The sequence below is a fragment of the Peromyscus leucopus genome, chromosome 4 (assembly GCF_004664715.2).
Source record: "Peromyscus leucopus breed LL Stock chromosome 4, UCI_PerLeu_2.1, whole genome shotgun sequence".
Classification (NCBI taxonomy): Eukaryota; Metazoa; Chordata; class Mammalia; order Rodentia; family Cricetidae; genus Peromyscus; species Peromyscus leucopus.
Genome location: NC_051066.1, coordinates 133979776 through 134006110, shown reverse-complemented (window position 1 = coordinate 134006110; position 26335 = coordinate 133979776). Strand labels below are relative to the sequence as shown.

The 26335-nt window shown below is 49.3% G+C and overlaps 2 protein-coding genes across 12 annotated transcripts; one reads left to right on the top strand and one right to left on the bottom strand.

The window, feature by feature from the left end:
- Nucleotides 1-886: 886 nt before the first annotated feature.
- Nucleotides 887-26335, top strand: LOC114681858 (BLCAP apoptosis inducing factor). 8 transcript variants are annotated; one of them, XR_005091428.1, is made up of 3 exons: nt 887-1470; nt 15609-15934; nt 19856-21725. XR_005091428.1 is itself a non-coding variant. In XM_028855619.2 (2 exons), the coding sequence occupies exon 2, from the start codon at nt 9545-9547 to the stop codon at nt 9806-9808; it is 264 nt and encodes an 87-aa protein (XP_028711452.1). In that variant the 5' UTR covers nt 1353-1470; nt 9371-9544; the 3' UTR covers nt 9809-11341. The 8 variants fall into 8 exon arrangements, 1 of the variants encoding a protein (XP_028711452.1); XR_005091433.1 differs by lacking the exon at nt 887-1470 and adding an exon at nt 21984-26335 and having other exon boundaries at nt 10051-15934; nt 19856-20027; XR_005091431.1 differs by lacking the exon at nt 887-1470 and adding an exon at nt 21984-26335 and having other exon boundaries at nt 10051-15934; nt 19856-21145.
- On the bottom strand, nt 5201-7651 carry Nnat (neuronatin). 4 transcript variants are annotated; one of them, XM_028855615.2, is made up of 3 exons: nt 7425-7651; nt 7150-7237; nt 5201-6170 (listed from the first exon to the last, which is right to left on the bottom strand). In XM_028855615.2, exons 1-3 carry the CDS (start codon nt 7494-7496, stop codon nt 5944-5946), a joined length of 387 nt encoding a protein of 128 aa, XP_028711448.1. In that variant the 5' UTR covers nt 7497-7651; the 3' UTR covers nt 5201-5943. The 4 variants fall into 4 exon arrangements, with proteins under 4 accessions (XP_028711448.1, XP_028711450.1, XP_028711449.1 ...); XM_028855617.2 differs by lacking the exon at nt 7150-7237 and adding an exon at nt 6421-6501 and having other exon boundaries at nt 7425-7649; XM_028855616.2 differs by lacking the exon at nt 7150-7237 and adding an exon at nt 6426-6501 and having other exon boundaries at nt 7425-7647.

Below are 26335 nucleotides of genomic sequence, written 5' to 3'. Positions count from 1 at the left end.
GTAAAGTCTGCTCACTGCATCCCCGTTTCTCCAGCTCTTTTCCTGGCTCCTCCCTAGACCAAAATTGCCCACTTTCCTTCCATCCTCTGACTTCTCACCAACACCATGACCCACTTGCCGCGGAAGCCCCAGCAGCCGGTCTAGCTACAGCTACAACTTCTCAGTCACACTCCTGACAGTCCCCTGCAGTCTGTCTTTCTTCAGGTTTTTCTACTTTGGCCAAGAGTTCCTCACCCCTTCGTAGTTAGGACCAATGCCTGTGCCTCACTGTTGACCCACATCCAGTCTGATAGGATCTCTTCTAGCTCCCTGTCTGAGTCACGGTAACTTTGTGTCTGGAAAGCTGTTCAGATTGCTTAGCAGGTCTCTCATCCCGAGTCGAGCCTCCATATTTTCTAATCCTGAAAGCCAGCGGCCTTGGTGAGACCCAAATTCCTTTTCATTTCCCCGAAGAAAATAGCTTCCCATGCTCAAGACAAAAATCCAAACTTACAACCAAGGTGCCTGTCATATTCCTTGTTCACCCCCACACCCTTCTGGAACAAGACCCCTTCACTCTCAGAATGTACAAACTCAATCTGCCCAAAAAGGCTCCAACCCTCCTCGCTCCTCTGCAGACACCAGGGTCCCACTAATTTCTCATAACTCTCTTTACTTAGCCTCACGGTGCTTCCCACGATGCCTGATCACGTACCGATATGGTTAAAAGTATTAAGATACAGTGATTACTGGGTGACACTCCCTCCCGTCCTCCAACACTTACTCTCACCTCTTGATTGAGAAAATTGGGGTCAGGAGCCTAATTCTACCTACTTAGCCCCTAGCATTGCGCCTGCGCACAGTATGCGCCCAGGAACGTGCCTAATTAGCTAGTAAGTGAACACACTGACTCATCCAAACTTTAACAAGCCTGGGGCGAGCCATTTCATCACCCAGAAGGAACCACGTTCTGAGCCTAGGTCTTTGCCCATGGTTGAAAGGGCCAAATCTGAGCCACGAAAAGTCTTCCCGGAGTGCACACACAACAAGCTACAAGAACTTGGGAATCAGCGTAACTAAACCAGGCGGGCCCGCCCGACTCTTAAAGAGTAAGGATCACAATCTGCTTGCATATGCATAAGGAGGACCATAGACCAGAGATTCGGGGCTGCCCAAGCTGCGCCTGACTAAAAATTCCTCGGGCTTGAAGACCTCAGAGCCCCGCAATTTTATTCAAGTCCATATAAAGTTTATAAACTATCTTTTGTAGCGGATACTAGGGGAAGAGTGCCCTAGAGTAGCCCCACTTTGGGCTTGTGAGTCAGGCGTCTGCAGCGGACAGCCCGACTCCGGGCGGGGTCCTTGGGCCGCTCGACTAGAAGACGAAGGGGGCGTCTCCCCAGCTTCTGCGGCGTCGGTGGCGAGCTAAGGTGGAGGAAGGCGGCGGCGGCGACGGCGACAGTGGCGGCAGCACCATGGAGGGGCTCGCAGGTATCGTGGCGTCGCCCGCCTGGGCGGGGTGAGAGGTCCTCGGCGCGGCCGCGGCGCCATGTTGGCCCTCCAGGGTCACCTTAGGCGCCGCTTGGCCTCTCGCCGGGGCTTTCCTTCCGCGCGGCCGGGGGCGGGCGCACCCTTGTCTGGCGTCAGGCGACCGCCCCACTTTGCCCCAACCTGGGCCTGGGGGGCGGGGGGTCCCCTTCCCGTCCCGATGCGGGGTTCGGGGACTCCCGGCTACCACTCTGGCCTCCAAGGTCAGCGAGCTCCCGGGAGATGGGGCTGGGAGCGCGGGGTGCGACCAACACCTCCTCTGCTCGGGCCCTTGGCAAGGGGCTCAGCTTCTAAGAAGCCGCCCCTTTTTTTCCCTCGCCACTTCAGTCTCTGTTTTTTCTTTATTTCTTTTTTTTTCTCTGTCTCTCTCCATCCGAAGAAATATGGGGAGAAGGGAGAGCCAGGCCCTGAACCCTATCTTTGGTGTCTGGAGTAATAGGGTGACCATCTGCCTCGGGTCCCGGGTCCTTCTCCCACCAACTTTTCATCGATTCTGGACACGGGTTCCCTCTCCTCCAGTGTGTGGGGAGTGGCCCTCAAGGGCAGCAGACGGAATGGAATGCCTGTCACACTCGCCTTGGCCTGGAAAAGAAGAATGGGGGATGGGGACAATTGATTTTTCCTTCCTCCTTCCAAACTACCTTAAGTTCCTTCTAGGTCTCATGTCCCTTTTTAGTTGGGAAACTGGGACCTGTTCGGGTTTATAGGTTCTTTCTGTTTATATGTTCGGATCCTCTTTTGTCCCTTTCAGGGAACTGATGTATTGGGGACGGCTTCTCTGCCCTGCCTGACATGGTCCAACCATCCTGTCAGCCTTCTGGACTTCAACACCAAAGCCAGGACCCAAAAAAGTTCCATTTTATGTGTTCATGTCGAGTGTTAGATCAAGCTTACTTGTTTCTTTTAAATCACGGTTCATTAGTGTCAAGAATTCCTGTTCAAAGATTGGGTTTCTGGAACCGTGGTCAGTTTCCAGGGACTAGATCAGTTCTGTATCTGAAAATGGCCATCTTCAAGTTGCTGCCCAAACAGTTTAACTTCTTATCTTTGTTTCTAAAGGGAATCAGAGCTAGGCTGCCCTCTGTTCTTGTTCTCTATCTTTGAAACACACACATTCCATTGCAAGCTTGTCACTGCCGGGTCTACCAAGAGCCATGTATTGCCTTCCTCTCTGTCCGGCTCTGCCCTGGGAATGGTCAGGAATCGGCATCCTGCCATGGTATGAGCCCTGTGGAAGGGGAACAGGTTCATTTCCAGAGAAGATTTTGGCAAACGTGTCTCTTTGGCATGTGGAAGAAGTCGGTGGTCACCTGGAGAAAGAGACTTTGATAGACTAGTATTATGTATGTGTACACGTTTAAATCCCCTGGGGGAGATTAACTGCCAGCTGAGACTCTCCCTTTGGAATGTTGGCTCCTTAAAGAGATCCAAGTTTGAAAGTAGATATCTAGGAAGTGACCAACAGCAAGCCTGTTTCCCTCAGAGCCTCGGTGTAATTAGGCTATCTTTGGCTGGCCCCGTAACCCAAGCCAAAAAGCTTAATCCCTGTTCTGTCCCTCTAACGAATCCCTTCTCTCAATCACAATTCAGTCACGATACAGATAGAGGTAGCAGTCACCTAGAACCCACATCTCTAAAAGTTTGGGTACACAGTGACCTCCACTCTACTGAACTTGAACTGGTCAGTCCAAAAAAATAAGCTTCTTTGTTATGAGTCCTTGGAACCTTCATGTGTTGCTAGATTCCCATAAAGCTGTTCACTTCCCTCACAACTCATCCACTCTGCCTTTGCCCCTGCTTGGAGGTGGCAACCTTTTTAGGAAAAAGGGATGTGTAGCTCTGTGTACTAAGGGCTTTGCAATAAAAGAACACACCCCGTTGTTTTATGTGAGAATAAAATGTTTTAATAGTATATAGCTTGTGGAAACATTTTATAAATAAGGTATGTTTGGATCAGGCTTGCAGATAGAACACAAGGGTGGGGCATGAACACATTCCTTCTGTCTTCTCTGGTGGGTTTAGTTTGCTGTCAGGACAGGGTGTGGGGTGGGAGAAAAAAGTGGATAGTCAGAGCAACCCTTGCCTGGAAGTCCACCTAACTACGCCACACTCAGCACTGCTGGAGGGTAGATGGAGGAAAAAAGTTTTGCCAAGATCATCTGGAAAGCCCTGGGATTACCTCCTGGCTTGGGGATGAGGGGTTCAAAATGTGCTATATCCAGAGTAGCCAGACTTTTTTCCCCCTGCTTTGGCCTGCCTTTGTGAACTCAGCTGGCATCCAGCTTGGGCTGAGATTAGAACATATGGAGTAGTAGAGTGACAGTTCCCCCCCTCCCTCCAAATCTCCAAGGGGAGAGTCAGCCTTCATTGGGAACCTGGGTTAATATGTACTCCTGGCTCAATGGGTTTAGTATGGCAAACGACAGAAATTTCCAATCAATAAGGAGGTAGGCACTGACTGCAGATGTGTAACCCTGAGGCAAAGGACTTGACCAAACTTCAAGCCTTGACAGTAGTTGTCTTCACCCTGCTGAGGAAGATGGAGTCTTAGAATGCACGCCACATCCAAATCCTGTGGATTCTGACTGTCTCTGATGTGCATGGGTTCATCTGGATCTTGGTAGGGAACAAAAAGCAACCTGGCTGGGTAGCCTAAGCTGATTTGATGGTAAAGCCTAGGCCACACCAAGTTCTTCACTACCAACCCCTGTAATTCCCTGGTGCTGAATGAAATTACAAGTATCTTCAAAAGTGCCAATGATTGGCTTGAACATCAGGCTTTCTCAGGGGATAGAGACATGATCAAGGTTCAAGGGGGTCAAGGTGCTTTGTGTGCCTGAGTATTTGTGATGTGACAACCATGACTAAGGGATTTAAGGAAGTAGCAGGAGAGGTTGATGGCCTTCCAACTCATTCCCTTAGTATTGGCATAGGAACAGGTGTGCAGTGACAGGGATGAAAAAAATGGAGCTGCAGTTTAACAGGTGGCAGGCCTATTTAGTGAGGCAGTCAGCTGACACTTGGAAGAAGAGCCATGGCTAACCAAGGAGGAGAACTAATCGGCCAGCCCACCCTTCCTGGTGCAATCAATGGGAGGGGAAAGTGCAGGCTAGGGACCTGATAAGGCCGTTAAAGATGGGGGTGGGGGTGTCCAGCTGGAGGGTTGGAAAAGCCAGACACGATGACCTTGGAGCAATCCTGGGGCCTGGAGCATTGAACTGGGTGAAGGAGTTGCCAAGCCACATCTTTGTCCAAGCCCCCCTCTTCCTGCCCAGCAATTATTTCTTGAGGCTCCTGGGTGGAGTTCTGGGGTATAGCTTTATAGTCTCAAATCAGCCCTCACGGTCCTCAGGATCCCATTTAGAGGGCCATTCCCATTTACTTTCTCTTCCTTTCCAAATTGATAACCTGCCATGGTGCCTTATCTCAGGACCACCAAGTAAATGTACCCATCATCCTGGGGAAGGGGAAATGTCCCTTTAACACTTTTTGGATTGGGGATGAGAAATAGTCCTTTATCTCAGGACAGTATTGAAATGAGGCAGGCATGCAAGAGAGTCTTCGTTCATTCTTGTCCCCCTACCCCTTTTCCCAAGTGGTGTGCCCCTCCCCAATGGGTTCATTGCCCAGCTTTAGAGACATGTGACGATGTCGCAAAAGAAGCCACAAAGGAACTTTTTGGTGCACCCCCCACTGCCCTGCACGGTCCTAGGACTGTACAAGACAGGAGAGTCCATTTTTTATTTTTTGGGGAGGGTGGTCCCTGATCTCCAGGAGCTTACAGTCTAGCTGGGGAGACACAACTAATGCACACTTAAACCAGTACAATTAGCGACTACCACAATATTAATCACAACTGCTGCGTGAGATCAGGGATAGCAAGATCAGTGAAGGCCCGGGGGTCGGAGAAGGCGTTTTGGTGAAGGTGGGATTCAGTTACTGTTTAAATGGGTCCGAATCAAGTGACACATTTTGGGGAGGTGTTTGGAAGGAAGGGGAATGAGGGAGCAAGGCAGAAATGTGTGTGCCATAGGCAAGGGACAGTGAGAGGGCCCCTCTGAATTTCTTAACCCTCTTCCTCCCTCATCCACGCCCTCCAGTCCCGCCATGGGGCACGCAGTTGATGTTTTCTCTTCTGCACTGAGATTCAGGGCTTCAGCTGGTGATGTCAGAATGTCCATTCTGCTGGTTGGTGGGGTGTTGGATCTCTGTGGTCAGATCTCTTCTGTGGCTGAGATGGTGCTGTTCCGACTTAGTCCAGATCAGAATGTGGTGCCTACGCCCAGATCTCGAGGGTTTGCTCCCCTCTTCCCCCTCCTCTCCCACCCGCCGATAGTGGGAGGGGCAAAGGGGCTGGGAAGGGGACTGATATTTTCATCATTGACGGTGCTGCTTCTCCGGGGGCCTACCGGCCCCTCACTGACCTTGGCAGGTGCTCCGTTGACGAGGGAGCACAGGAGACCCCCCATTCCTGCGCGGCATTGGCTCCTGTGCGGGTCGAGAAGCACAGGAGCACCTGATGACACGGCCGCCCAGGGCTGGGATTTGGGGCCTCAGTTGGGGGCTCGCCTGCGCTCCCCCATCACCTGCCGCCCGGTCCGGGACACCGTGTGCGCCAGCTTCTGCAGGGAGTACCTGAACACCTGCGGTGAGAGATCCAGGACCCACCCTTAGAGAAGCACCCATGACTCAGTGTAGTACTGCTGCTACTGCTGCTTGCTGATCCTGCTGTGTGCCCGCCCGGCCCCGCCCCCGGCCCCGCCCGTCTGTCCAGTGTAGCCTGGAGTGACGGGCGTGGCCCAGCTTGTCCACGAGTCAGGGCAGCTGGAGCTTTTCCAACTGTGCTGAGAGCTGCATGGCTGCAAGCTGATTGGACCCACAACTTAGGTATACCTCACTTCTCGCAATGGGCTGTGTCCCTGGAGGATTTCGAAAAGCGAATCCTACCCAGTAAATGCAGCATTCCAGGAACACCTTGAAGGAAATATGCGATTCCTTTGGCAAAGGATTCCTTTAGCAGGGAACTCTTCCTGCAAAGGGAGCTCTCGGGGTAGATGGTTTTATGCACAAAGCGCCTTCTTCCAATTTGGCTTTAAGAAAAGCACTTTTGCGCGCGCTCTTTTTTCCATAAAATGATTTGTCCTTTTTTTTTTCTTTTTTCTTTTTTTTTCTTTCTTTCTTTTTTTTTTTTTGGAAGCTCTCTTTCCCTTTCTATTTTTTCCTGCGAAGGGCATTTTCCTCTAATTGTTTTATTCAATGTGTCCCTTTGTCTCTCTTCCAATGCTCTTTATCTAAATGAATTTTTTTCCTACCAAGTGCTTTTGTCTGGTTTATTTTTCCTGCAATGCACATTTTGTCTATTTCCTCCCCTTTACCTTTTTTTCCTGATTTATTGAGATTCTTTTTGTTGGGTGTTTTTTTTTTCCTGAAAAGTGGCATTTTCTGACTTAATTTTCATCCCACCCCACAAGTGTATGTATATAGTGTATTTTTTTAAAGAAAAATTCCCGCAATGCGCAATTTTTTAAGGCAAAAAAATTTTTTTGTGCGAACTGTAAAGTCTCACAGCACGCAAAGTGCCCCGCCTCCCTCCTGGGGTCGAGTGTAGCGGGTGTTTCTTACCGCGTAGGTCGGGATCGTCCGCAGCGGGCGACCGCCGCACCCCTGAGTCTTTGTTCCCGGCCGGGCGCGGGCGCACTGGGCACAGGGTCTGTGCGAGGATGTGGGCACGGGAACGGGCAGGGACAAATAGTACCACCGCGGCACTTTGGTAGGCAGGAATCGCGACAATTGGGATAGGATGGGTTGGGAAGGCGGCAATCGCGACGGGGGTTAGGGGTCCGGGGCGCGCTTCAGGGGCCCTCTCCCACCCAAAGCCCGGGCATATACTCACTCACCTGCAGAAGCACGCGGAAGATGTACCAGCCAATGATGAGCAGTTCTGCCGAAGCTGCTGCCACTGCGGCCATGGTTCCGAGAGTGGGTGGTCGAGTCGAGCAAGGGTTCGCCGAGGTCTGCGGGTCTCGGAGTCCGCGGGTCTCAGAGTCCGCTGTTGGGCGCACTGCCGCAGCCCCGGTGGCCGTGCCTTAAGTACCCTCCTGCCACCGAAGTGCGCATGCGCACTTGGGGGGGGGCTGTCGATGAGGAGGGGTGGCGGGGGGCGCTCCTCATTCGCCAGGAGAGGGAAAAAAAAATCCGTCTGTTCTTTCCACACCGACCTCCACCTCTCGAGTTCGCTCGTAACACCCTTCCAGAAGATTCTGCTCGGCCTGCTTTTGAAATTCGGTGTAAAATGGAGGGGAGTCATGGCTCTAGAGTGTAGAGTGAGGGTAGGAGTGCAAGCCTAGACACGCCCAGGTCTGCAAATTCTAGCCGCGGAACCATTGCCGCGCCAAAATATACCTCCTATACGGTTGCGGAAATTACGGAAGGCTATCTATCTCGGCAAAAAGCATACCCCTTTCTCAGTACTCTAATATTCAGTGAATTTTAAACTCATGCCAACTGTTTTGTGAGAGTCCTTGATCTTGTACCACTTTCCTGGCTGTTGCTTCTCCGCTCTGCCCAGCAGGCGGTGGTGGCTACGTTCCCGAGCTGGAACAGCGCTCTGCTCTTAGTAGCTAAAGCGGTTGTATCTACTCTGGGAGAGATGTAGGAAGATTGATGCCCTTTGTGTGTGCCAAAGGAGCAAGATTTATGAAGAAGTGGTCCAGATGTATTTGGGACTAGTTTCTGTGGGACAGATGATATCAATCTCTGTCTTGTGCTCCCCTCCCCCAATCTCTAGTAGGTCTGCCTGAGCCACGGTGGTTCTTTGTACCAGTTTGCTTCGCGGCTGGAGCACAGAACAGGATTTTGCTATAGCCGCCAAGGGTTGTGTCTTAATATGGCTACTGTTGCCTAGTTTCAAAGTAAAGCGAGTGCCCCTTGCTTAGTGTGATCTTACAGATCTCTAGTGGAGCGCGGCTTGGGTGGAAAGACCAAATTGCCTCCGAACTATTTGCCACAGAGGCCAAATGTATTTGCCCCTATGTGGACAGGATATTAATTTTGATTAAAAACTTATAGAGACCCAGTTCTGTTCAATGTCAGTAACAGATGAAGGTTTAGTGTTCCAAGTGTTGTGGTTTTTGTTTTTTGGGGTTTTTTGTTTTTGTTTTTTTTTTTAACATTGACTTTCAAAGGAGTTGGCTGGTTTGGATGAATGATACTGGGCTATTTGAAAAAAGCAAGCATGGCCCAGGCTGCCATCTTAAAATATTTGGCGCCACTTTATTGTGTCTTCCCATATCTTGCCAGGATCTGAGGATCTGCTGTCTGGCATCTCCAGGTTAGCAGTTCACAGATAACTGCTGTAATTTGACATTCTCTCTGAAACTGCAGATGTGAGACTAGATACAGAACCATTTCTTACCATATGGGGGCACAACACTCAGTTCATGGTGTCCTGTGGCAACCACAGGGCGGTATTGTGAGGTCTGGGACCTTTGAGGACGGGCCGCAGCCCCAGGAGGCGATACATGATCTCTGCTGGGCAGGGCCCAGGCAAAGCCAGTCCACTGTGGGGACCGTGCCCTCCTGGGAGCCTCCAGTAGAAGCCCAGGGAAGACACACCCCAGGAGGCTATCTTAAACTAGTAATTTGGATAGGAGTAGATATTCATGGGTGGGTGGGGAGGAAAGGGCATTCACATTTGCTGTTGTTAACCATGATCCATTTTCCCAAATAAGTATACATTTTGTTCCTGTTTGTTTGTTTGTTTGTTTTTTGTTGTTTTTTTGTTTTGTTTTGTTTTTTGTCTGTCTGTCTGTCTGTTCTTTGTTGTGTTGACTTTTCTCTTCAGGATCCTTGCTGCCTTGGTGATCCCAGGCTGACAGCCAGAGAGCACAGCGGCTCAGCTCCTGGAGAGAGAGTCGAAGAAAACGGAGGGTAGCCACCTGTGCCTGCTGGCTCCCATTAGGTCGGTTCCTGCAGCGGTGCCTGGCAGCCTTGGTGAAGGCCCTGCCCGACAGAGATCATGTATTGCCTCCAGTGGCTGCTGCCCGTCCTCCTCATCCCCAAGCCCCTCAACCCCGCTCTGTGGTTCAGCCACTCCATGTTCATGGGCTTCTACCTGCTCAGCTTCCTTCTGGAGCGGAAACCTTGCACAATATGTGCCTTGGTTTTCCTGGCAGCCCTCTTCCTCATCTGTTATAGCTGCTGGGGGAATTGTTTCCTGTACCACTGCTCCGATTCCCCACTTCCGGAGTCCGCCCACGACCCTGGCGTTGTGGGCACCTAATAGCTGCCGAAATAGCTTTCCAAGGAAGCAGAAGACGGGAGGGGAGGTACTGACATAGGTCATAAAGCATTGGAGTTTCAAATCCCGCAACCCTGCGGGTGCCGCATTCCTGATGGAGCCTTTCGGCCTGTGATGTTTTATCCTTACAATGTGAATAATGGCACTGACCGGTGCTTCTGTTGTAGCGTCTTGTAGTCGTGGGTGGTCTTATGGTTGTGTGTTCTGTCACCATCTGGGTCCCGGATGACGGACTGGCCCACCCCCTTGCTCATCGTTGTGGGGACTCTACACCCATCCTGGTCAACCACCCTTGGTATGACCTGGGCAGAGACAATGCTAGTTTCATTGTCACCTCCATGACCCTTCCTCATCAGGATCTTCCTCATCAGGATCTTCCTCCTCCCTCCTCAGTCCCTTTCCCTGGTTTCCCCTTGGTTCTCTCCCACCCCTTTCCTTTTGGGGGAACACCTGTCCAAGACAGGGCTTGTTTTTGCACTTATCTCAAATTTGAAGAGATTGCTGATGCCCGAGAGCCTCGCTTTTTCATCCTTCTTTCCCTGCCGAGCAGGTGAGACGGAATCATGTCTCAATTGCTTGTTGTCCATAAACCTCCAGTATTTTCTCTGCCTCATTTTTAAGAGAGAAGCAATGGAGAGACATTGTTCTTTGGCTTGGGTGTCTAGGCTCTGGCTTTCCAGCCCAGCCTCTCTCCCTTTGCTCTTCCTCCTGCCTCTCTCAACCGTCCTAAGGGAGCCGCCTCTGGGCTCCAGTGCATGCTTTTCAGGAGAGAGGTGTGCAGTGTTCTTGTAGACCCAGTGATCCCCCTTGAGTGACGGGAAAGTATTATGTGTTTCATAGCAGCCATGATTCCCTTGATAGGTGTTTGGGTATTTTTTGATGTGCTCTGTGTATGTGTGCACGCATGCATGTGAGAATGTGTGTGTGTGTGGGTGTGTGTGGGGGTGTGTGTGTGTACACGTACAAATACATGTGTATATTCCTTGTGAAGAAGCTTTACTGAATGTGTTCTGGTTTTGAGGTTTAGTAGTAGTAGCTAGCTGTAGTAGGTCCGCTGCAGTTTTTATTTAGCATGGGGATTGCAGAGTGACCAGCACAGTGGACTCCACGGTGGTTCAGACAAGACCCAGGGAGCAGTGGCCATCATCCTCCCGCCAGGAGCCCCTTCGTTTGTGCACGTAGACTGTCCACTAGGAAGAATACACAGGAAGACTTGTTGACTGGGTACTTGTTCTGTTTTCTCTGCGCTTCAGTAACAAGTGTTGGCAAATGAGACTTTCTCCTGGCCCCTGCCCACTGGGGATCAGCATGGTTGTTCTTCCAGTCGGAAATGTCCTCTTGTGTACGAGTGAGGATGATGGGCCAGGCACAGAACTGGAAGCAAGCATCTGGGGAGTGGGACTTCAAGGCCACACTTGGGAAACACTTGGACTGCTGTTGTAAAGCTTTTTTTTTTCTCCTGGTGTGTTCGTTCTACAGCTGTTTGAAATGTTTAATAAAGCTTTATAAACTTTACTTCGTGATTTTATGTGGCTGCAGTCCATTTGGGTCATGGTGTTGGATTTCTGAGTTGGTGGGGGGCAGGGTAAAATACTCGGCTGAGTCCTTGGCGCCAGAGCACCTTAGCTAGAGAATTTGATCTGTTCTGTGGCGAGCAGATGGTGGTGTTGGGGGAGGGGCAGGGGTAGTCCAGGCGGTGAACAGGAGGGAGTCTGAAAGTTTTCAGAGATGAGACATTTGCACTTCTCAGCTCCCATGGCTTCCCGCCTGAAACTGTTTGCTCCATAGAAGACTTTAGTAATGGATCCCTTGATAAACAACTTGGGACAGCTGGGGCTCTCTCTAATCAAGGATTTTTATGGTGCTGCTTTTGAAGTAAAAATAAGTGAAACCCCTCATGGCATTTCATCTGGAGAAATAAATAAGGCTTGCCATCCACCCAGCATATCTCAGTGATAGCTAGAAGCACGAGGGGATACAGTCCTCTGCTGCAGACATACGTGTGTTAACTGTGGCTGTGACCTGGGACACTCAGTTGTGGCAGCATGTCACGACCCTGTGTTGGGCATCACCTCCAAGTCTCCTCCCTCTCAAAATGCAGAATAGGAGCACTGCCTGAGAAATGGGAGCTCTCGTGAGGGTTGCTAAGATAATGCTGGAGGATGGTTTGGTGACGTTAGGGAAGTTCATGGTGACCTGCCTAGACTTCTCCTTTGTTGTGGGAAAACTGGATTTACCTCTGCTGTTCTGCCTTTTATTTATTTATTTATTTATTTTGCATTCCTGATATTGCTGGCCCATGCTTTCCTCTTCTTGATTATAACTTTCCAAAGAGCCAGGTGTAGTGGTTCACACCTATAATCCTAGCACTTAGGAAGCTGAGGCAGGAGGATTGCCAGCCTAGACTACAGAGTGAGAACCTATCTAATACAAAACAAAATCAAATGACCAAAGCTGTGTCTGTTTTAGAAGGGTTTCCTTTGAAAATCGGCAGTGATCATTCTGGGGACGTCGGTCTGCTTCCATGTTGCTCTTACCTCTTGAGGTCTTTACTGTGCGTAGCTGTTCGGGATTCTGCAGAGCCATCCGGACAAGCTGAGGAGCTGGGCGTAGGGAAAGGCCAGTTTGTTCAACAAGCACAGAGCCCCTGTACAAGGCTTGCCGGGGATTTCAGGACACGCAGGCCTGACACTCCAGGACCTCATGATTCTAGCCTAGTGGAGAGACTTAGCAAAACAGACAACTGCAGATTCCAAAAACAAAACAAACAGACAGAGGCTTTTGTGTCCCTCTCCTGTGGAGGCACCTGGATCAGAAATGAAGCCAAGATCATTGCTTATTTTGCTCTCCGTTGGAAAGCAGCTTTCTGTCCTAGATCTTGTGCTCGAGAGTCACGTATAGGCTTCCCTCCAAGAGATTTGTGGTCCTTTCAGTAGGGTGCTGATAGCCCATCCTTCTCAGGGTGCTTGCCACCTGAGGGTTCTGTCTGCCCACAGGGTTCCCTACATCACCTAGGATGCTATCCCTCTTCCTGAACGATCTTCCAGGAAAACAAAAAGAAGACACTTCCTGTGCAGAAGGGCCCAGGTCTTCGAGGGCCCCACACTGTACTTCTGTTGCCACTGGGACTCTTTGAGAAGGTGTCCTGCTTCCGCTGTCAGTTCCTGATCAAAAAAAAATGTGGTCTTTGGAACAAATACAGTTCTCCCAGCCCTGGTGATCTGGGAGTCTTTACTGTTTGAATCCTAGGCTGATGGGAGAGCCCAGCCGAGGAAGGTAGCTGGACTGAGTTGGCGACAGAGTACTTGGGAGCTGCCTGCATATGCCTTGATCAGTGTGCCATGTGTGCCCAGACCCTACCTGTGGCGGGGAACTTCATTTCTTCCTTCTCTGTGCTGAGAGCGTGTCTACAGCCCATCCATCATTCAGCTGTCATGCATACTGTTGCTGAGCTATGGCAGAGTTCCTTTAGCAACTGAGTCCCTGGAGGGCATGGCCCATGAGTCCTGCTCAGGAGACCTGCCCTATTATTCTCCAGTTTTTGTCAGTCTCGTGTGGTGAGACCCTGGGACCACAGTGGACAGTTTCCACTGTCACAGTGTCCTCCAGACTAAAGAAAAAGGGGAGAGTATTTACTGGTCAAGTCATCCTAGAGACCCATGGCTAGGCACTGTGGCAGGGTTCTAAGGGTCTCGGGAAGGAGCTGATGCAGACTAGGACCGGCTTTCAGACCTGGAGATCAAGTGTGACTGTTTGAGCAGTGAAGTGATACATGAGATGTTGCTTGTCACCATCTAATCCAGCATCTTGCCTACAGATAGAGACTGAACTGCAAAGTAAAATGAAGGACCACTAGTATCTGGCTGCCTTAGAAACAGACCCCAGAAAGCTTCTGGGGAAAAAGGTCAGTCTGTTTAAACCTAGAACAGTGACAATTAGGGGGCACTAAGGGGAGGGTTTTAAAGCTGAATTGCTGCTAGCAAGCCCCCAAAACCGTCCTGAGAGTTCCAGTTGCCAGCTGACGAGGAGCCATCACAGTAAGCAGTTTGTGAGTTAGGCTTCGTCCATCCCGAAGGGGTGTGTAGCTCACTGGGAGTGAGGAGAAAGGGCTCCGAAGTGGCCCTGGTGAGTTCAGCGTGGCAGTACTGGGTGAACGGGTATGTTGGAACCAGCATTGTCCCTCTGGGTCAGGCCAAGCCACATAGCTGGAGGGTCCATAGCAGCCTGTCTCTTTGGGGAATCTAGGGAAGGGACTCGAATACTAGGGCCATGAGTGGATGAGAAGGCTAAAAACCCTGCTAGGAGGAGTCAAGGAGCCCTGGGTCTTAGGCTGGCCTTTGTGACTTGCACCTGTCCACATCCCCCCACCCCAGCCGTAGTTTCCTCCCCTTAAAGTGGAGGCCATTAGCATCAGTCTCAGAGTAGTCTCCGATGGCACTCCCTCGTCAGTGGGAGGGCACTCCATGTCTCTGACTAGGCTCTGTCTCTTCCGAGCAGCCAGTGCAGGGGCATGTGTGAGGTGCCTTGTCGGATCTGCTTGAACAAGACCCTCCTAAAGACAAATCTCTGGGTAGTTCTGGCCTCTCACTTGCCCTGGGCAGTTGTAGAGAGCACATACTTGGACAACTTGCCCATGCTGCCATTCCCCTGTCCCATGCTAGTGGTGACAGCCTTCCAAAAAAAGGCAGCGAGACACAGAAGATTGTAGGGCCCTGGGCTTGATTCCCCACCACTTGGCATGTGACTTTGTTCTTCACTGTTCATGTTCCTTGAGGCCTGTTGCCCCATTTATTTATTAGTTAAGGAAGAAGTCTTTACCATTTCCAGAACCATCTCCTGTGAGAGATTGGTGACCTTTACTCTTGTTACTTTAGTTTAAAAAAAAAAAAATGCTGGCTAAAAGTTGTTAAGGCAATGAAGGATTTAATCAAAGGATTTTGCACTAGAGGAATCAGCTTGAGTTTTACGTCTGCATGCAGAAGTGCCAAGGCAGATGTGGAAGGCCCGTGAGGGAGGAGACAGACAAAACATTTCAGCGGTTCCCGGGTTCCCACGCCTTAGCTGCATCATCAAGGTCCTGCATGACCCTTAATCCTAGAGGCTTTGTCACTTGACCAGTCACAGAACCTGGCTGACCAGGCCTGGCACAGTACCTGTTGGTCTGTGGCTTTGGGGTAAATAGGTGTGGCTCAAGTCAGGCAATGCTAGACTCCTAAGGGCACTAGGTGACTGGTCTTCCTAGAAGGCAGAAAATCACCTCCCAAGACTCCTCTTGGCAGCTCTGAAGTGACAAGGATTATTTTCCAGACTAGTCGTTTGAGAAGAACCTCAAAAAGCATACAGCTTGGCATCCCTTTCTGTACAGAGCCTATGAGGCAAGCACCTGGCAGGCCGGAGGTAGCGGATTCCTGATTAAATCCTCATCTCCCTGCCCTGTGTTTTGCCTTCATGTACGTAATGCACCGTGTGTGTGCCTGGTGCCCATGGAGGCCAGAAGACAGCACTGGATCCCCTGGAACAAGAGTTACAGACAATTGCGAGCTGCCATGTGGGTATCAGGAACCGAACCCAGGTCCTCTGCAAAAGCAGCTACTGCTGTTAACTGCTGAGCCATCACTCCAACCCCCGTACTGTTTTCAATCGAGATTAGCTTAGATAGGTAAAGTCCTCATCCTGATCTCCCCAGTGAGAATGCTTCTCCACTGACTTGCTGGAGTTACCACCACTCACCAGGCCTGTCCCCCATCTGCAGAGGGAGGCCGCTGAACTAGGTTCTCCCCAGTTCCTTTTCAGTGCTAACATCACATCTTCAGGGGTGACAGTGCTGATGGGGAAATGGAGACCCCAGACTTGTCACCTCCACATTTGGAACATGGAGGGATCGAAATAGCTGTATCCCCAAGAAGGCGAATTTGCCAGGAACTGGCTGAGATGATTCTGCTGCTTGTGGTGAAATGTCTTGGCAGACCATTCAGGTAGGTTGGTACAGGTGAGGGAGGGGGTGGGGTTAACACTCTTTCGGCCCCTGAGTAATGTTTCCTTGCAGGATTGGATGCCTACAGACTGGTGGATGCCAACTAGATGGATCCATCCACATTGGCAAAGTAGGTGAGCCGTCTCTCCACATTATCTCCTGGCAGAATTCTAACGGCTTTCTCACCTTGAAATGCTGTTCTGTGTTCACTGTCATTGTTTCCAGTCAGACCTTCCTTAGTCTTCTGGGTCTCTGTCCAAGTGGCACATTCTTTGAGAACATAGCTCCAGATGTCATCATCAATCAGAAATAGCTAAACTCAGAACTGGGCAAGAGGAGAAGGCTTGTTTGAAGCCAAGGTTCAGATTGTTGATCTGTTGTTTGCTACAAAGAGAGCCCTATTCTAAACCCACCTCAGAGCTTAGTTGATAGGACCCGAGTTCAATCCCCAGCCCTGTATAAAAAAACAAAGATAGATATTGGCAGCACACACCAGGTGACTAGAGAGGATCGGTGGGGTTTGCTGCCTGTCAGCCTGGCAAATTTTGAGCTCCAACCAAAGGTCCCATCTCAGAAAATAAAGTAGAGAGTGACGAGGACACCTGTGGCTTGACATACACACAGGTGCAGACAGATTCACAGGAACCAGGCCCAGAGCTGAGCTGTGGCTGGCACACAAGGGCAGTTACAGCATGGATCCTGCTAAGGAGACTGAGAAGGTGCCATTGGAAGAGACCACAGCAGCACATAGGTTCCAGAGAGCCAACAAAGAGTTTGCCGCACAGCTCTGAGGACAGGGCAGAAGTCCCCCAGGTGGGGGACAGTCGACCTCTAATGTGGCTGTGAGGAGGGAGAAGGGGGCTGCAGGGGCTCCAGCACCAGGAAGGCACCCCTGCTCCCCGGCCACACCAGGACAGGGGAAGGCTGGGCCAGCCCTCCTGCAGAGTCGGGGCAGACACAGAGGGCCCCAGAGCAGTGGGATTAAGTGTTGAGGTGAGGGGATTAGTTGTGTTGGTAGAAAGAGCAAACTGCACTCATGTTCCTTTGTGCAGGGAACCTGATCTCCATGTTCTCAGGGAGCCTTCATCTGCCCTGTGGGTCCTAACTGCAGCCTTAATTAGCTGTGGCTTCTTCTTGCCTGGTGGCCGGGGTCGTATCTTATCACTCTTCGTAGCTCTGGGCGCCTAGCAACAGACAGCTGTCGAGGTAGGGGCAGAGTAATCATTGTCTGTCTCAACTCCAGTGTCTGAAATGGAGATTCAGATAGATTCTTTTTGTCATAGAGACATTGTATCTTGACAAGGAATGAAGAAATGACATAGCAGTCCTGGTTACTCGGTCTAGATCTCAGGGAATGTTCCCTGGCCTTCGTGTGGGCTCAGCTCCGCATAATGTATGTCGTGGGGTCATGGCCACTGTCTCGTCTGATCACTACAGCCCTCCACCAGCGTGCAGTGAGGCAGCCAGCCCGCTGGCCTGTTTCACAGGGGAGAGAGGAGACCTGGAGAAGCAAAGCAAGGAGAGTGGTGAGAAGTACAGGGATGAGGACAAGGGCACGGCCTGGAGTTGCTAGGTCTCTCCTAGACGGCATATACCGAGTTGTAACCATTTCTTCCAGCCTTGACAGAAGTCAAAGTCCCTTGAACTGCCTGAGCATGGGCATGCATGCCTTATGGGACTTGGTAGTGTGTCCTCTGCATAGTAGACCAGCCCAGGTTCCACCAAAACTACATGAGAATTTCTACCAGGAAGTCTCATAGGTGTTAGAGCTATGTGAGGAGTGAGGGATATAGAAAGCCCCAGATCTCTGATTTCCTATAAGCATCTGGTCTCTCCAAAGGCAGGAGATTATATGAGAGACAGCTCTCAACTAGACCAGTAGGGTTTCAGAGGAGTGGGTCAGAACCTCTGGTAGACAGAAACTAGACGTACTTAGAATGGTTGGCTGTTATTAAGAGGTCAGGCTGGGGCTGGAGAGGAGGTTCCATGGTTAAGAACTTAGCTTCTAGTACCCATCCATGCTGAGTCTTCTGACCTCTTCAGGCTCCTGCACTCACATACATACACATACATTCTGGCATGCACACACACTTAGAAGGTCAGGCCTGGAGTGGCCCTGGTGTCTTGAGTGGAGTCCTGGTGGGTGGCAAACTTCTGGGTTGGGGAACACAGTATTACAAGACAGTCAGAGACTTTGGAAAGTGGCTCAGATATGGCCAGGGTATTGGGGACAAAGACAGGTGGGCCTGGTGACACCTGAACTCTAGCTTGAGGACTGAAGAAAGACACAACTAGCCTGGAGTCATTGCCACTCTGTAATGGGGACCCAGAAAAAGTGATTTGTTAGGGAGCATGTGGAGAAGATGGCACGGGACCTAGGTCAAGACCAGGAGTTAGAAACATTCAAGGAGCTGATGAGCTGGCAGACAGGAAAGGACCTGAGAGATGCAGCAAACCACTAGGAGAGGGGGTTGCCATGACAACCAGGGTAGTAAAGAGTTTCAAGGAGAAAGTAATCAACATTGTCAAATGTGGCAGCAATCCCAATCAGATAAGACAGGAATTTCCCCATTGGATTTGAGGATTAGCTGACTTGTAGTGGCCTTAAAAGAGCATTTAGGGGGAGTTGTAGGAACATAAAGGGGGGATTGACGTTGACATGCAAGTGGGGCATGAGACTGTCACTAAGTCCTTTAAGGAATCAAGAAGGAAAACTTGGAGATGTGAAAGATGGGGGTGTAGAGGTGAGGCTAGGAAAGGTGAGCACATTGTTCACTAGCCAGTGTATACAGCCACACCTTCCAGTGTCCTCTGCTGTGCTCCTGGCAGTATGCCTAACACCGTGGGTTCTCTGGGCACACCGTGCAGTGAGTAGGGCTTCTGGAGCAGAAGAGGAGAAAGACAGAATCAGTCATGCTCATCGGTGTAGAGTGCCCCATATTGATGGGTGCTCTGGCAGAAACATGCTCCAGACCAAGAGGGGAAGTCCAGCAGAGCATATTCTGGGTCAGGGGCAATCCTGTGCCAGAGGCTTACCCCAGGAAAGACAGAAGTAGAATCCAGAGGCAGACAGACAGGGAGGAGCTGTGGAGAGAAAGGGAGAAACAGAGCCCTGGCCTTTTTCTTCTTCATCTTGAAGGAAAGAGCAAAGCTGGTCCATGGATATTCTGGGATGTGGAGCCAGAGTCATTGAACAATTAGGGATGGAGACAATTATTTGAAATAAGCTCCCAAGGGGGCTAGGATCAAGTGCAGAGGAAGATAAATTAGTTTGGAGCAATAATGTGTATATGACCAAATGTGGGCAAAACTCAATTATTTACCTTTTAGAGAGTGATATGATCCCATGTTCTTTTGGGAGCTTTTATCTGCCCTGTATCCTGCCTGCATGTCTAATTAGTACCAGTTTGGTCCTGTTTTGTGGCTGGGATCATGTCTTAATATTTTGTGTGCAATAGACTGAACTCTTTAGGTGCCAAGCCAGTGTTCTGTGCCTTAGACTGGAATTCCAAAAGTCAACATGTATTCTTGTATCAACCAAAAAGTATGACTGTTGCAGAGCCAAAAGGGGGAATTGGAGCAGTTAAATCTGGGAGGCAGCCATTTGGGTGACTGGATGAAGAAAAAGTAGTCTCTCCTCACCCATCCTGTGAACTCTAGGTTCACATCCACCACCTCACATGAACTTCATCTCCTTCACAAGATGCAGTGTTCTGTGTTCCCTCCAGGAGGGAGGGAAAGCTGGAGAAGACACACCTGGTCATGCCAACACCACACTAGTGACAGGAGATGATTGTAGACTTGCAGCCAGGGTGGCAGGACCAGTCAGAGACAGACAGAGGAGAGGAGACACAACAGGCTGGGAGGTAGAGTAGATAGAAAGCTGTCTTCCTGGAGCCCTGTCCACTCTGAGAGCGACCCATCGGGGGCCTATCTCACTGCACTAGTATGACCTGGAGACAGGACCCTCCCCAGGGGCAGACAACTCTCCGGGGTCATTGCTGTGCTTTTGTGATTACTCCATCTGAGGCACATTTTTGTGTGTGATGTGACAGAGCTGGAGTCCCACGGACAGCAAGCTTGCTGAACATCTCTCACAGTCCCGCCCGACTTTCCAACCAGACCCTGTGACTCGTCTCTTCAGGCTGCTGATCACTGTGTGCTTTTGTGAGCCAAGGCTGTGTTTTAATGAGCAAGGCTTTGAAAAGTGTCTTAATACCTGATACGGTAAGTACCCTTACCCTGCCCTCCATTCTTTTTAAAAAAAATCACCTTGTTATATTGCTGGTTTACTTTTATATATCTTATAATTAGCTTGTCAAAGTTCCATGGGGGAAAAAAAAACCTTATTAAGTGAGACTGCATTGGAGGGAAAATAGCGTCATTAGGATGCCATCAGCTTCTCCCATCTGCCACTGCGGCGCCGTCTCCCGTGGTCAGTCTCCCTTGTTTGGTGTGGTTTTGCTCTGCTTTTAATACCTTCTAATAAAAGCTGGCCCCGCAGGTCGCAGACATCCTCCACATTTCTTAATGGCTTGACTCCTGAACACCTTATTAGTTTTGTTGCTTTCGTGAATGGAAAAACTTGCCCAGTTTTTCATTTCACTTTCCAAATTTTAATCAGTTTGCTAATCACTGTGCTGCATTCACAGACACACACCAAGTGAACGTGCTTTTTCCCTGGACAGACAAATGAGAGTACAGCACACGTGCATTCTCAGCTAATTGACAAGGAATGAATTTGAATGTTTGAATTAAATTTCAATTATACAAGTAAAACACAAATACATTTTCTTTTCAATACAGTCCACATTACAGATGGGGCATCCCTACTTGGCCCTTAGCCTCTGCCTTGGGTCCGTACACCTTCAGGGGAGAGCTGGTATTAGTGCCTCTGTTTGTCTAGTGTTTGCTTGTGCCCTTTCCAACATGTCTGTTCTTTCTTTGGTCTGTCTACATAGGCAGGTGGTGTCCACTGGAGGTGCTTTCTATGCTGTGTGCCCTGCAGGACTCACCTCGAGTGGCTGTCTGCATCTCTATTCACTCCAGTGCTCCACACAGCTGGCCGCACACAGCCGCAACAAGCATGTCCCCTTCCGTTTTAATGTTTCCTGTTGGTTGGCTGTGGAAATGCCTTTGGTGGTGTTCATAACAAACATGCTGAGGGTACCCTTCATTAGTCCCTTTTTGCTCACATACACGTATTTCTATAGGACAAGTACTTGGAACTGTTGGGCCACAGGGAAGACACGTCCTGAATTCAGATAAAAACAGCTACAGTCTCCTGCCAGAACCTCTCCAACTTTAACATCTCACCAGTTGGATGGGTAAAAAGACTGTCGCGGGTTAGTGTGCCCTGCCATGCCACAGCTGGAGCTTTTGTTTACCTTCATTCCTAGTTCCCTCTCTGGATTGTGTGGCCAAGTCCTTCCTGCTTCTCTCCCTCTGCCTCTGCCTCCCCCTCCCTTTCTTTCCCTCCTCTTTCCCGTCTCTCTCTCTCTTTCTTCCATTATTTGAGACAAGGTACCCCATCCTAGCTTCAGATTCAGGGTCCTCCAACCTCAGTCTCACTCAGCACTGGGATTATAGGTATGATACCACATCTTGCCCATTTCTTCTCTTTCTTTCTTTCTTTCAAGATATTTTATCTTTCATTGGTTTCTGGTTCTTTATCTATTTCATGCATTTTATATACTAATGCTTTGTCATTAGTGACAAGTATTTTTCTACATTGTAGTTCTTTTGCCATTTAGTTGAATTGCTTTTAGAAAAAAATTAAAGTTTTGATAACAGTCATCTGTTGGTTTTACTTTTACATCTTCTTTTGGCAACCTTATGAAGCCTTCTTTAGCAGGGCAGTGGTGGCACACACCTTTAACCCCAGCACTTGGGAGGCAGAGGCAGGCAGATCCCTGAGAGTTCAAGGCCAGCCTGGTCTACAAAGTGAGTTCTAGGACAGCCAAGGCTACACAGTGAAACCCTGTCTTTAAAAAAACAAAAAAGAAGAGGCCTTCTTTTATATTAATTTCAAGGCATTTTTCCTGTATTTTCTTCTCTGGCATTTATAGTTTACATATATATGTTTATATATAGTTTGTAAATCTACGTCTATGTCATGTATAAGGAATAAATTCCGTATTCAGGAATCTTATCATCTAATGTCATCACTCTACTCTTTTGTAGAATGTCGATGGTATCATCTAAGCCTGCTCCCTTTACCTGGTACCACCCCACTGGTCGGGTAACTGTGAGGCCGTCCCTGGTCTTCTGCTTGTCTGCTCCCAGGCTTGCTGCTAGGCTGTGGTAAGAGCAGGACCAACTCACCCTCTCCACTGTGCAGAGCTGCTTTGCACCTTAGTCCTACCATACGAATTTTAAATTTATCGATTTCCAAGAGAACTTTTGTTGGAGTTACACTGAACTCACAGATAAGCCTGAGGGAAATCAGTCTCCCTTTCTTGTGTGCTCCATGCACCCTCCCAGCCCAGGGCATCTTGTCCCTCTGGAGAAGATGGCTGCTTTCTCTGGGTCATCTTGCTTTTTGTTCCTTGATGGATTTAATCCTCAGTCCTCTTGCAGGGTTTTCCTGCAGCTCTGGATGGCGGGTCCCCTCTGCTCCTGCTTGCTTGACCCGTGCTCTCCATCTCCACCACTCACTAATCAGCGAGCTTGCTCTGCAGACACACAGAGTAAACGTTCTTCCTCCCTGGGCACAAACACGCGAGCACCGCCGAACACAGAGCTGGCATAATTAGCTGAAAACAAATTAGAATCTTTCCAAATTACACTTTAATTAAGCAAGCAAAGCCTGAATACATTCTCCCTTTTAGAGGTGGAATGGCGTGGACCCAGCTGCTGTCTCTGCCACCTGAGACTGGGGCCTTCTCCTCCAGGAAGCCTCTGTGCAGAGCTTCAGGGATGTCTTTTCAGAAAACATACATCTTAGCGGTGGTGAGGGGATGTGGAACGGATGTGGCCCAGTCATGGGCGTTAGGCTGTACTTGTCTCATTTACTGTCTACCTGGGTCATACTCACCTGTGTTCTGTTTGCCTTTCAAACACCATGATCCTGAAGTTCCGGTTTTTCCTCAGTCAGAAAGAGCACACAGAACTCCAAGACACAGGCTCTAGAAACACTCTCCAGGCCAGGGTATCCACTGTTTGAGTTTTTGGTTGATTTTGATTTTTGAAACAAGATTTCATGTAGCCCAGGCTGGCCTCAAACTCACTGTATAACCAAGGATGACCTTGAACTCTAATCTCACTGCTTCCCTCTCCAATTGTTAGAGCTACAGGCCGCTACATCCAGTCAGATTTAGACTCTTACTTTGCCTTCTGAAGGTCTTCCCTTCACCAGCCTTACAAATATTTTTCCACTGAAGACTTCCTGCTGCTTTCTTACATTTGTATCACATGATTGTTTTCCAGCTCTCACATCTAACACATCACTGCAGGCGAAGTTTATTAGAGTGTGTATTGGTGTTTAGTTTTGATACATTTCAAAATGGATGACTAAGTTTTCCAATACAACGTACTGGCCATGCTGTCCTCCCCTCCAGTGATTCTGCCTCACTCCCAGCTGTGTCCAGCATGGCTCTTCCTCTCCAGCCATCCGTTTGCTCCCTGGAGTTGCTTTGATAACAGCCAGAGCAATCCACTCTGTTAGTTTTGTGGCCTCATCTTGGTCTTGTATGTTGTCATACAGTTTACATTTTTGAACCAGCTGCTCAAGCTTTAAAACCTTGCTGGGATTTCTAGGGGATCTGTGGATGAATTTGAGGGAAATGGGCATCTTTATCTTGTAACACATACGGTGCCTCCCAGTTCCAGGCATCTTCCTGCCTTTTAGAAGTTTGGTGTTTTTCCTCTGGTGACAGACAGTCTTGCCTATTTCTTGGTTTATTCTTAGGTACTTAAGGTTTTGCTAGCAGCCCTCTGCTCCTGCTTGCTTGACCCGTGCTCTCCATCTCCACCACTCACTAATCAGCGAGCTTGCTCTGCAGACACACAGAGTAAACGTTCTTCCTCTCTGGGCACAAACACACGAGCACCGCCGAACACAGAGCTGGCATAATTAGCTGAAAACAAATTAGAATCTTTCCAAATTACACTTTAATTAAGCAAGCAAAGCCTGAATACATTCTCCCTTTTAGAGGTGGAATGGCGTGGACCCAGCTGCTGTCACCTCTACCAAAGTCCTATATCCCACCTCCTCCTCCCCCACAGCTTTGTGCATGTTTCTAGGGCATGCATGAAATCCATGCGGGTGCTTTGAAGGAGTCCACTGTGTTGAGAGCTTGCCGGAGGCTGCATCTTGACGCGCTCTGGTATCTTTACAACACAGCCATGCAGATTCCGAAAGCTCTTGTCCTCTAACACAGTGGAGCATGTATTCCTCAGTTCTCACATTCTCCATCTCCAGGCTCCACCAACATTTAGTTGGTTCTTTGTCTCTGTTCTGTTCTGAGCATCCTTTTCTTGGCACTGATGAAGAGGTAGGATGCTGGGTCTGCACATTTTCAATTTTAGCAGACTTCACCGGTGCCCTCCATGGTTTCTGTACCATGCAAGCATCTAGCCAGAGGCTGACTAATCCCCACACCGGGAGCAGTTGTCAGTGTTTGCCGATCGGATGGGTGAAAAGTTAAATCCCTTTTTAAATTTGTATTTTCCTGTTTGCCAGTGAGGTTTTCGTGTGTACATTGGGCATTTTTATTATTCCTGCCGCTCTGAACTACCTGTTTTTGCATTAAGTTCTTCATTGACCTGTACAATGTCCTGATGTAATCTGGATAGTAAGCTTTTGTGCATTTTGGACAAATATTTTTTTCTGGCTTTCAGCTCTTTGTAGACTCCTGTGTTAGACAGAAGTTACCAATTTTGATCTAATGCATTTCCTCAATCTCCTTTATTCCTTTTTGAATATATATCATGTTTGGTTTAAATGGACCTTTTATTCTTTTCTAATGGTTTCACAGTTTTTGTTCTTGGCTCTTTCTTGTATCTGGAATGTATTTCTGATTGGATTGAGACAGCATCTAACCTTTCTCAAAATGGACAGCCAATTATCGGAACACAATAGAATGATCGGCTTGTTCATCCTTTCTCTGCCGCTCTGATGGGATGCTTCTCTAGACTGAGGAGGCCCCATTGCTAGGGGGCTGCGGGGGCCCCTGTGTTTTTTTTTGGGGGGGGGTATTTTTTTTAACTAATCTGTTTATTCCTGTCAGCACAAGACTTTAATTTGCCATTGCTTTTTACCACCTTTTGATATCTGTTAAGTAAAATGCCACATTTCACCGTACTCCCTTACAGCTGTCTTAGTTCACTCCTCCACACGGATTTTAAAAGCCACTTGTCAAATACTGTGAATGCCGAGATTAATCGGGGGAAACTGACATCAGTACAATGCTGTGCCGTTCACTGCAGGGACGAGGCAGAACTCTGTTTGTCCATCATGTCTTCCACACACCCAGCTTTCTCCTGAGAAACTTGTGGCTTTCCTCTCGGGTTTCTTTCTTTGATTTCCATTAGTGTTGTGAATGAGTCTTCACTGCCGCCTCCCCCGTTTTGTTTGGCTTTTGTTTGCTACATTTCTTTTTAATCTCCTTTCTAATGGCTGCACTTCATTCACAGACACACACAAAGTAAATGTTCTTCCTCCCTGGGCACAAACACGCAAGCACAGCCGAGCACAGAGCCAGCATAATTGGCTGAAAATGAATGGGAATTTTTTCAAATTAAAGTTTAATGACACAGCGAACATGAATACATCCTCCTTTTTAAGAACCAGAGCACCGCTGCTAGAGCCGGAGTCCCTTCTGGCCACCTGCTTCCATCCCGTTCCCTTCCTCTTCCCCAGGGGCAGCCACCGTGATGGCTTGGTGTGGACTTTTCTAAAAACTTGTAAATGTACCTGCGTACCCACAGGAAACAGAGAATTGTGTCCATACTCAGTTTTTACACTGAGGGACTATTATTAAGGCTGCAGAATGGGGTGACAGGATTGCCACGCGTCCTGATGTGGCAGTGGGGGACAGCGGGAAGACTGAGCAGCTGTGGACACATGGAGGAACGAGGAAGGAAGGGGCGGCTAGCTCCCATCCATACCAGTCAGAGATCACAGATAGAACTGTAAACCGTGTGTGGGCATGGGGCTGTCAGGAGTGGTTTCCAAAGCCCCAAGCTTAGTCTGTCAGTGGGACATAGAGGCCCTACAGATAAGAAAGGGGGGAGGGGACAGCAGCTGCAGTCGTGAGACCTGTGAACCCCTTTCAGTGGCATGGGACTTAGAAGGGCAGCTTCAGAGCCCCGCTGCTTCGCTCCCTCGCCAGAGATGTGCTGGCACCTTTCCTGGCCTTCCCCTTCCCTTTCTGTCTAGGTGCTGCTGGGTGCAAACATGAAACTTGGAACTCTGGCAGCCATCCTGTGATCAGGAGGGAACGAGACTGCTGACTCTGAGCCAGCCTACCTGCAACCACTGACTTCTGAATTGTTCACACTTGAATAAATGCTCTTGCTGTTAGCTCCTCTTA

What these genes read in the sequence shown, in the direction of transcription:
- Nnat (XM_028855615.2), bottom strand. Translation starts at nt 7,496, where the DNA reads ATGGCCGCAGTGGCAGCAGCTTCGGCAGAACTGCTCATCATTGGCTGG. An exon ending in TCTTCCGCGTGCTTCTGCAG is followed by an intron (nt 7,238 to 7,424) that starts GTGAGTGAGTAT and finishes ATCCTCGCACAG; the next exon opens with ACCCTGTGCCCAGTGCGCCC. An exon ending in GGACGATCCCGACCTACGCG is followed by an intron (nt 6,171 to 7,149) that starts GTAAGAAACACC and finishes CTCTCACCGCAG; the next exon opens with GTGTTCAGGTACTCCCTGCA.
- LOC114681858 (XM_028855619.2), top strand. Translation starts at nt 9,545, where the DNA reads ATGTATTGCCTCCAGTGGCTGCTGCCCGTCCTCCTCATCCCCAAGCCC.